This window comes from Crocuta crocuta, unplaced genomic scaffold (assembly GCF_008692635.1).
Source record: "Crocuta crocuta isolate KB4526 unplaced genomic scaffold, BGI_CrCroc_1.0 scaffold45, whole genome shotgun sequence".
Classification (NCBI taxonomy): domain Eukaryota; kingdom Metazoa; phylum Chordata; class Mammalia; order Carnivora; family Hyaenidae; genus Crocuta; species Crocuta crocuta.
The window spans coordinates 5,456,005-5,466,945 of NW_027530544.1; the positions used below are offsets into that span (position 1 = coordinate 5,456,005).

A 10,941-nucleotide genomic window follows, 5' to 3' on the forward strand; every position below is an offset into this window, starting at 1 on the left:
GTGTTCACTGCTTCCCCAGGTGAGAAGGGCTGATGGGAGAGCTCTGGGTGGATCAGACCCTTCCCATGAGAAGAAGCATGTTAATAGTGTGAATTGAATATACTGACTACCTGCTCTGCTTAATTATGTTAAGGAACGGAACTAATCAGCAGTTGTAAAGCACCTACTTCTATTATGTGTGAGGCTCTGCCTCCTGGCCCATAGATGATGAAGAGCTAGGGACTATACCGTCAGAGAAGTGCTAATTGTATTTGGGTGTTACAAAAACAGGCCTAGATAAGCTGTTCACTTAAATGGTACCTTTTGGTCAGAAAAAGAATTTATTTAAAGATTGTGATCATGTAAAATTACTCAAACCTTCTAGCAAAAATATTTTTTTGAAAAATAAACTAAATGCCTTTATAAATGTGTGTTCTGTTGTACTGAATAGGGAGTAGTCTTTCAGGGTGCTACTCCTGTCGTGAGAAAACTCATTTATGAACAGTCACCAGTGTAAGCTCTAAGCAGCCGACCCTTAACCAACACCATCCAACAGAATTTTTTGCAGTGACAGCAGTGTTCATATTCGCATGCATTACAACAGCTACTCCCCCCTTTTGACTCCTGGGCATCGCTAGTGGCTACCATATTAGGTAGCTGTCAAGTCAGAACAGACATGTGAATTCTGCACATACTCAAATATTCCAGAGTAAGAGTTCCAAGGTCTAATGGGCAGAGGCAATGATAACTTGGTTCAACAATTCAACAAGGTTCCACTGTCTGTGGTTTTTAAGGCCTGCAGAAATCTGAGTTACGTTTTACTACAACATTACAAAACGCATTACTTCAAAACTACAGCATAAAGAAAATTTTCAAATGAAGAGTAAGTGNGTGCCCCTAGTTATCGCTCTTAATCCAAAATCAACTTGAACTTAATAAGAGAGGCTATACTTACTATGATGTGAAAGAGGTCCTTCATCTTCAGCTTTCGTAAACTGTAGTGAAGTTAGGAGCTACTACTCTATTGCTAGATGAAAAAATTTCACTTATGTCAGGAAAAACTTAGACAAACCAACTTATGCCTTACAAATGTAAAATAAATTTTGTAGACCCCTCTTCTCTAAAGAGACCATCAGCGCCCTGTCCAGGCTCTGAAACTCCGTAAGCACAATTAGGAAAAAAACAAGACAGACTTCAATATGAGAAGTGGCCAAAACACGTTTCCTGAGGGAAGCAATTCTGATTTTTCTTGTTACATGTTCTCTTGATCTTCAAGCTCTTTTAAAACCCAGTCCATTCCTAACCTTATTCTGAAAACGGATGAGTCTGAAGTAAAACACATCTTTTGAAAAATGTGTATAAAAGTAAATACTTTTCAGGTCTTCATACATAAAGCATATAAGCTGGTGGCATCAATACCCTGGGACAGTCTAAGGCTTGCTTTTGCACCAGCAATTTAGGAAGTTGCCCTGACTACTCAATTTGCCTTTAGAGTTTAGAACTCAACACAGAAACAAATGTAGTTGTCAGACTTCTGTGCAACATAGCAAAGCCTCATTTATTACATTTTTATACCCTGCAAACTTAAATTTTTAAGTAATTCCAGGCCCTGATGTAGACCATGATTGTACTATCGATTTAAAAATTCTCTTTGCGGTGCCTGGGTGGCTCAGTCGGTTAAGTGTCCAACTTCGGCTCAGGTCATGACCTCACAGTTCTTGGGTTCGAGGCTGCATCAGGCTCTGCGCTGGCAGCTACCTCAGAGCCTGGAGCCTGCTTCAGATTCTGTATCTCCCTCTCTCTCTCTGACCCTCCCCTGCTCACACTGTTTTTCTCTCTCTCTCTCTCTCTCACAAATAAATACATTAAAACAAAAAAGTTAAAAAAAACTTTCTCTTCTAAAGGAAGACAGGGGCTGACAGATCAACATCAATAGGTTCAGTCTGTTGTCATGGAACACAAATTCCGACCTGGTAACAAAATCATTCTGGTAACCTGACACATGGCCAAGATTCTAAAACTATAGATTTAAAGGCATTCTTTTGGATTCTGTCCTTTAATAGTTTTCAAAGGAAAACCAGGAAAAGGCTTCCAGCTCAGAGAAGACCTTGATCAAAGCACAGTACAAGTGGGCAGGTTTGTAGACCTTGGGTAATGCATGGCAAATTCACGAGGCCAAAGGAGTGCGTTTTCACGATGGGGCTCTCACCACTCACTGGTTTTGGGCCAGCTTTCCGTAGCCGCCTCTCCCAGCGTCATAGTCCTGCCGATACTCATCTCGTACCTTAATTGAAAAGAACACGTTACATTATAGAGAAGACTGGTATGGCAAATAAATTCTACACCCAACATGGGGCTTGAACTCATGACCCTGAGGTCAAGAATTACATCTCTACTGACTGAGTCAGCCATGTGCCCCTATTAATGGTTTTTTACCAAACATTATGCTCATATTCTTTCCTCAACCAGCATTTAGAAGTAGCATACTCCAAAGATAAAGTACTTAAATTGGGCTATTTTTTAAAATGAAAACTTAGACCTTATTTCAGTGCATTTTCCTTTTGTTCTAGACACTTGCAGGTGCAAAATATCTAGGCCCTGGCAGAAGTTCAATAATAATTGCTTGTGAAAATGTATATAATCTATAATTTACCAATCCTGATGGGTAGTTTTCAGATTCCTTCAAGCGAGGGTTATAGGCACAAAGTTATTTTCTATAACAGCAAACACAAACTGACAAAATCCTTATCATTAGGACTGAAATCCCAGGCCAACCCTCAGCAAGAGAACCTTCCTACATACCTGGCCCCCAGATCGTCCACGGCCATACTGCCTGCCCTCCTTAAAGCCTGCGTCCCAGTCTGTGCGAATGATCCGGTCATCCAGACGAGTTCCATTTATGTACCTCATGGCATTTTCTGCATCTGCTCTTGAATAGTATCTTAAGTGGAAGTATTAAGGAACACTATACAGTATTTCTCCAAACATTTTTAGAAATACAGGAAACATCTAAATGAGATAAGAAAGAGTCCAAAACCGAATCCAACCAGATGGATTTCAAATGAAGACAGTAATCTGGCTTGCACAAGCCTGTTTGAGGTTGGTCCAAAAGCACTTACAGAGTCAACTATGACTTATCCATGGCTACTGACCACGATTTCCTGGAGGATCCTGTTGATAATGATTTGGTCCCAGTGTCCCCATATTTTGGTTTGTAAAGTACAGATATGTTCAGTGCAGGTTTAGATCACAAACTGCATACTTCTTATCCAAAGAAACAAAAACATCCAAATCTGAACTGAATATTCAACCTTAATAAAAAGAAATTACAGTGCATATGGAATTGCCATTGCATTTCATTAGAAGGAAAGACTCGGTATCACCCAGTTGTTTCCAAATCTATTTAATCAGGTCTACTAAATCTATCTTTGGGTTGATATTTACAAAAAAAAAATCTCCAGGGGTGCTTGGATGGCTCAGGCGATTAAGCATTCAACTTCTGATTTCAGCTCAGGTCAGGATTTCATGGATCGTGAGTTCAAGCCCCATGTAGGGCTCCATGCTGACAGTTGGGGAGCCTTCTTGGGATTATCCCTTTCCCTCTCTCTGCTCTTCCCCTGCTTGTGTGCATACTCTCTCAGTATAAATTAACATTAAAAAAATATGTATTGGAGCGCCTGGGTGGCTCAGTCAGTTGAGCTCAGGTCATGATCTCACAGTTCATGGGTTTGAGCCCCACGTTGGGCTCTGCTGACAGCTCAGAGCCTGGAGCCTGTTTCAGATTCTGTATCTCCCCCTCTCTCTGACCCTCCCCTGCTCCTGCTGTCTCTCTCTCAGAAATAAATAAAACATTAAAAAAAATTTTTTTTTAATGTATTTAAAAACCTCCATAAGCAATTATGATCATTGTGGCTGGATCAGGAAGTGCTGATCTAGATTTTTCCCTCATGTCTTTTTTTTGTTTTATGTTTGAGAGAGAGAGTGAAAGGGCAAAAGTGAGCAAGCAGGGAAGGGGCAGAGAAAGGGGAAGAGAGGGAGAATCACAAGCAGGCTCTGCACTGTCAGCATAGAGCCCAACTCGGGGATCAATCTCACAAGCCACAAGATCATGGCCTGAGCAGAGACCAAGAGTCAAATGTTTAACTGAGTCACTCAGGTGCCCCTTTCCCTCTAGGTCTTTAATTACACAGGTAGGGAATCACTTGCTGAAATTCCAGTGTCCAACACCTACACTGCTGGCACAAAATAGGCATTCAATAATTTGTTTTTGCTAAATGAATGACATGAGAAAAGGGCAAACAGAAAAACCACTGGCCATGGCAGCCTCTCTTTTGGGTATTTGCTATTATAATTGTGAGTCTCTGACATATAAGACAGATGGCAAAAGCATTCCAGTTCTCAGAGACTAATTATTATCTATAATAATAATAGATCTTCCTTTCTCTGCTTTTTGTGTTTTCTTCGTTCTCCCTGTTCTCTTGTAAAGAGGCAAATGTAAAATCTGAGCGATCCTGCCCTGTGTGTCTGACAGGAGAACGGAAGAAGCTTGCAGAGCCCAGAAATCAGATACCAAAATCAAGTTTGGAATAGGTTAGAAAGTAGGGCTTCCAGTTCAAGATGACAAAATGGGCACATTCCTTGTTTCCTTCTCAAGACCTCACTAAAATGACAGAAAAGATACATACACCCAAAGAAAGAAGAGGCCATCAGCAAACCAGAGATTCAACAAAGGCTGATGGAAGACTGCTGATGAATGAAACAAAGTCACAGTTTGAAATATTCTTGAAGAAGCTGAAAGGAGACAGCAAACACATGAGGCTCTTAAAGGTATGAGACAGCACAGTCTGTATGTCGAAAGAAGACCTGGTAGTGGGAAGGAATTTAATCCCAGGCAAATAAAAACAGAGTGACAGAATTCTGAACAAATTGGAGGAACGAGGGCTAGGGCAGTGTCTCTGATGTTAGTAAGGCAAAATAAAATCCCTTTTCATCCTGGCATTTGGGAAACCCACATATCCCAAAGGCAAGGCAGAAACTTGAGAGAGAAGATCTGCTGGAGTCTACAGAGTTAGCCTTAGCCTTTCCCTAATTATGATCAGAAACAAACCAGGGAGCACCAGACATTTAAGGAAAGTTTAAAAGCATAAATGCAACCTGCCAAAAAGAAAGGTAATTTGGGGCACAAAAAAAGTTTTTTAAAACGTTATTAGATCAAATCTGGGCAAGGTCTCAGAATATAAACCAAAATGACCAAAAAAGAAAATATTGGAGGGAAAAGCCCCCCCAAATGATAAATCCAGGAGGTCCAACATTTACACAATTTCCAGGGAGAGAAATAATCACAAGTAAATTGTTTGGTTCTGACCTATAAAATCAAGTTCTATGTACCTACATAATGAAATTATACAGCAATTTAAAAAAGAGGTAGACCTACATATGCTAACATAAAACAATCTCTAATTGGGGGGGGAGGGGGGAGATAGTGCATGCAGTATGTTACCACACATCCACAGGATCACTTCTAGAAAGATACCCAAGAGACTGGGTCTCTGGGTTTAGAATGCTACAGAGATTTTATTTTCACTCTACCCTTTGAACTTTTGGTCAGCTTCCTGCCCCCTTTCTAAGTAGTCTTCACGCCCAGCCTGGGCATGTAGCCCAACATGGGGTTTGAACTCCTATCCTGAGCTCAAGACCGAACTGAGATCAAGAGTTGGACACAAACAACTGAGCCACCAAGGAGCCCCCTTTGGACTTTTGTAAATATCGCGAGCATGTACTTTCAAAAGATTGTTTCTTAAAGAATCAGTTATAAACAAAGCATGGATTTCAGAACAGAATGCAAATGTTATCAGCTTTCACAATGCAACATGTAGACACTGGACAGAAAGTTGAGGTAGATGAAGGAAGGGGGAGAGGTTAAGTATAGGATGCTAATTAGTGGATGGCCTCACTCAGTTTTTCAACAGGTGACTAGCCACTCTAGGCCTGCCCTCATCCAAGAGCTTTGTCAGACACACAAGAAGGATACTCCACAAAGCAAAACCCACATGCTGTTTTCTTCATCTTATCCAGGCCCATGATGATTTTCTTTATGTCGCCACTTTTGCTGAAAAGTTCATAGATTTGTTCTTCAGTTGTGTAAAAGGAAAGATTTCCAACATACAACGTACAGCTCTTCTTCAGTAATTTTTCCTGTTCTTCATTGTCACCCTGGAATTTCAAATAGAGAAAAAATTAAGCAACACAATCCAAGAAGAGTCCTGCTTAAATAGTATTCTAAGTATGGCAGTTAGTTCTGATTTGGGAACCAGCTTCTCTCTCATCATCCCAGTCTACCACAAATCCCTTGCCAAAAAAAGAAAAAGGGAGGGAGAGAGAGCGAGCGAGCGAGCGTGTGCGCAAGGGAGAGAGGGAGAGAAAAGAGGTGTGTTCACATTCTAGGAGGCACATCTGCAAGTCCAGACTGCTTTTAGGAGACAGCCACAACTTGAGAGTCATGCAGCACGTCACTCTCCTTCTGTACCACGCCGCCACACAAATGGCCTGCCTCTTCCCTGCACTCCATAGCCTCAGCACTGGGTCCTTTCCTCACTGCTCAAATTTAATATACTAGAAAGGCCTTTTTTTATGGTGAAAAATAAAATGGATTTTCAGAGATAGGGTATCCCTTATAAAATGCTTGAAACTGCTTACATGATGTACATGTTCATATATTTTTCTGAATTTCAGAGAAAATCTAATAATCACTAAAAACCAGAGCTTATGTTCTTGACAGCCTTCCTAATTTGGAAGACAGGATGAAGCCGGAGACAGAAATATAAGTGGCCTTCAGTCAACACACATGACAATACTTGGGGCTCATCACTGGCTAGACGTAGTTAGTATTTTACAGCCTGCACAGAAACCAACTGGCCGTCTTGGCTCTTCTCTCCTAGCCTCCACACTGGGCAGGACAGATGCTGACTAAATACAAGGCCTACCCACTGACCTCAGGCTCTCAGGTGAAGACTCCAATATCAACCATACAGTGGTATTCCAATTTAGAAAGTAGCTGAGAAGATCCACACTCAGGCCCCCAGAGCACTTTCCCAAGAGGCCTCCCTTCACCTACTACTCCATATTTTATAGTGATCCAGTTCCTTCACTGAGAATAAGACTTTGCATTGCTGGTCTCTGAATGCTTTGTAGCACAGTGCTCAGACTAACAGGTCTTGTGTAATCACGTTCAGTGGCAGAACAGAAGAGAAACCATCTAAACTCACATCAAAAGGAAAATGATGAAATAAATTGTGGTACATCAAAACCCTGCAGCACCAAGAAAGAAGCAGAACCACATGCAGTGATAGGGAACATCTCTGAGGTAGCACAGTGAGAAAAGATACAGAACAATGTGAATGGTATGCTCCAAATTATTATTTTTACTGTTTATTTTTGAGAGTGTGTGTGTGCATGAGTGGGGGAGGGCCAGAGAGAGAGGGAGACAGAGGATCCCAAGCTCTGCACTGACAGCAGGGGCTGTTTTTATGGGTTGGAGTTTTATGAGGGGCTCCAACCCATAAAACCGAGATTACGACCTGAGCTGATGTTGGATGCTGAACTGAGTCCCCCCCGAGCCTGGAACCTGCTTCGGATTCTGGGTTTCTCTCTCTCTGCCCCTCCCCTGCTCATGCTCTGTCTCAATAAATAAATAAATATAAAAAATTTATTTATTTATTTAGAGCACGCGAAAGTGGGGTAAGAGCAGCAAGAGAGGGAGAATCTCAAGCAGGCTGAAGAGCCACAAAGCAAGGCTTGAACCCATGAACTGTGAGATCATGACCTGAGCTGGAATTAAGAGTCAGATGTTCAACTGACTGAGCAACCCAGGTGCCCTGAGTTTTCAGAGCTTTGGAGTGAGACATTAGATAAAGTAGATTCACCTTATATCACTGCTGTTACTTATTAAAATTACCAGGAAGCCTTTTCTTTTGTTCTACTTTCTCACACATGCAAGTAATCCAAACAAATAGCCTATTCTAAACAAACAAGCTGCAGCTTAAGACAACTGTGGTGTAAGTACTTACCTAAGGAATATTCATGTGGGCTCCATTCAGAGAACACCAGAAATTCCTCATGATAGTATCTTACTACTATCTAAATAAAGCTACAGGCCTTAGACTGCACGGATGAATAACAGAAAAAGCTGAAACCTTTCAAAGTTATAATCTCATAGGATGCCTGAAATTCAAGATGGTTATGATGTGGGGAACTTTCTAAAGTAATGAGAACTGTAAAAGTGATAGAAGTGAAAAATCTTGCTTGGTATATAGTAACCATTTAAGACGGCTGGCTTAGGGAATGAACTTAAGATCGTCCTCAATTTGCCTCAAAATCTCCTTTCCCTATCCTACTAACAGATTTTATGCATTCTCCATGCTCACCCTCCTCTGTTTTATTCATTTTTGAGAGGGAGACAGAGCACAAGTGGGGGGAGGAGGTGGAGAGAGGGAGGGAGGGAGAGAGAGGAAGGGAGGAGGGAGGCGGGGTGGGGGAGAGAGAGAGAATGAATCTGAAAGTTTCCAGGTTCTGAGCAGTCAGCATACAGCCCGACATAGGGCAAAGTTGGAGGCTTAACTGCCTGAACCACGCAGGTGCCCCTGCCCACACTCTAAGCAAGTCCCTCCTTTCCTGTCACAAGTGTTCTCCCTTTTCTGAATCCCCACAGCATTCCTTTTCCCCTCACCAATTCTGCTCTAGATTAGGATTACCTGCCATCATTTACAATCCCTATTGGGAGATTATAAACTCTTAGGGTGCGGAGACGATATTTTGTCTCCCTCTAGGACTTAGCAGAAGGTTTCAGCAAAGGCACTCAATAAAAGTTTATGAAGTAATAAGTGGTCGATGAGTGTTGCTCCACCTCGTCAATGCCTTTGCGGATATTGAACAGCCCACCTTGAATATTTGCAGCCTTTCCTTTTTCCACAAACTAAAATCTCCCTCTTCTGAAACCCAGCAGTTCTTTGATCTTGACACCTAGAAACTTAAAGTGCCTAACTTGGCTGGTTCACCTTCCCACTCCGAGGACTCCTTATGGCTGGAGAGAAGACTGAACTTTGTGTCTCGCCAACCCACTGCACAGAACGTTGCAGGACCAATCTACTATACCAAGGAAGGAAAGGGCTCCAACGACAAGAGCTCATCTAATTTAAAATAAAAAAGTAAAGGGGACACCTGGGTGGCTCAGTCAGTTGAGTTTCCCACTCTTGATTTTCGCTGAGGTCATGATCCCAGGGTCACGGGATGGAGCCCAATCCCCGCTAAGCAGGGAGACAGCCTGGGATTCTATCCCTTCTTCTCCCCCTCCGCAACTCTTCCCCGCTTCTGCTCCCTCTCTAAAATTAAATATAAAAATAAAAAGTCCCAGTACCTAGGTCAAGAAGGCGCCCCTCCATACTCCAGGTGTCAAAAGGACACCCTTTGCCCCTCATATCTCAAAATCATCTTCCCAAGGCACTGGCCTGTGAAAACGCAAGCCACTATTACCACTGCCGCTCTGCAGGGAGCAACTGCAAGGGAATGGAAAATAAGCCTCAAATTCTCTATGAGACAAGGACATTCAGTGGTACCCAAATGCCCTTTCAGCATCCGTTCCCCAGGAGACACCGGGCCTCTCTTCGCGTTTCGAGAAACGAAAGAATGGAAAACGACACAATGAGACAAAAGTAAGCCGATTCTCAGCGTTCAGGCCCTGGGCCTCCGTTTTCGCGGCCTCCCTCACCCGGAAGTGCTGGTCCCGGTACTGGCTCAGCTCCACGTAGGAATCGCTGCGCAGCGCCTTCAGAAGGCCGCCGGACATTGTGCGGAGAGTTGGACGAAAACGCCGCCAGTCTGGGATCAACGCGGCGGTGGCGGAAGCGGAAACGCGCAGAAGCGGCCGTAGAAGGTGGGTCTCCCGTGGGCCAATCCCAGCGCGGCTGTGTCGTCACTGGGCGGCGCGGGCGCAGACATGGTCCGTTTTGGGGCGTCGCCGGTCGGAAGCAAGAGCGGCGGGCTCTGAGTTCCGGGTCGCTCCAAGGATGGTTCTTCGGCGCCTCTTGGCCGCGCTGCTGCATGGCCCGCAGCTGGTGGAGCGTCTGTCCGAGTCTAAGCCCATCCGGCGTGCGGCGCAGCTCACGGCCTTCGCACTGCTGCAGGCCCAGCTTCGCGGCCAGGACGCGGCCCGGCGCCTGCGAGCCCTTGCGGCTGGGCCCGCGGGTTCCCTAGGTCGCCGCGCTGCCCGCTTCAGAGACACCTTCACTCAGGAGCTGCGGCGCGGCCTCCGGGACCGCCCGGGGTCACCACCGGGTAACCAGAGGGGCCCAGGCGCGAACCCCTAAATCCAGGCTGGGTCCGTCAAGGTCACCGGCTTTCCTTTCTGGGCTCGACACAAGCCTCGGCGGTAAGGAGTCACCGTGGGCACTGTGCACCGCTTCGGATTCTGACAGACTGTGGGCCTTCAGGAGTTCCACTCATCAGAGAGCCCAGGCCAAACCGACATCCCCGGTGAAGCCCTGTGGTCGGACTGGAAAGTGTGAAGAAAGCCCCCGAAGCCTGACAGAAATAGATAGGCTGGGCCCTGAGGCACCGTGTACAGAGAGCCATGAGCCAAACCACAGCCGAAAGAGTCCCTCTGCGAATGGGACTAAAACTCGTGTTAGATGCTGCTGCCTCTGCATTGATAGAGCAGCGCGCTACTTCCAGGGGAGAGCGTGGATGGAAGGACAGACCTGCAGCTGCCCAAATCCTCTGATTAAATGTGTGAGCTGAGTAATGGATGTGAGTGTGGTACTTCTGCAAGATGGGCTAGGGTTCCTGGGGTCTGTAGGTCCATGGTAATTCTAGTTAACGCATTTTGAGTGCTTATTCTGTGCTGGCACTTAATAATTGCACTCCGTGTGGATCATCTCGCTTACCCTTTACAACCACTTTGGTAGGGGG

General features: G+C 44.5%; 2 protein-coding genes across 2 annotated transcripts; one reads left to right on the forward strand and one right to left on the reverse strand.

The window, feature by feature from the left end:
* Window positions 1-2,016: 2,016 nt before the first annotated feature.
* NCBP2 (nuclear cap binding protein subunit 2) lies at window positions 2,017-9,887 on the reverse strand. Its single transcript, XM_077767703.1, has 4 exons — window positions 9,743-9,887; window positions 6,011-6,192; window positions 2,782-2,920; window positions 2,017-2,263 (listed from the first exon to the last, which is right to left on the reverse strand). Exons 1-4 carry the CDS (start codon window positions 9,818-9,820, stop codon window positions 2,192-2,194), a joined length of 471 nt encoding a protein of 156 aa, XP_077623829.1. The 5' UTR covers window positions 9,821-9,887; the 3' UTR covers window positions 2,017-2,191.
* A 72-nt stretch (window positions 9,888-9,959) lies between these two features.
* On the forward strand, window positions 9,960-10,774 carry NCBP2AS2 (NCBP2 antisense 2 (head to head)). The gene has a single exon (XM_077767704.1). The coding sequence runs from the start codon at window positions 10,041-10,043 to the stop codon at window positions 10,338-10,340; it is 300 nt and encodes a 99-aa protein (XP_077623830.1). The 5' UTR covers window positions 9,960-10,040; the 3' UTR covers window positions 10,341-10,774.
* Window positions 10,775-10,941: the final 167 nt, after the last annotated feature.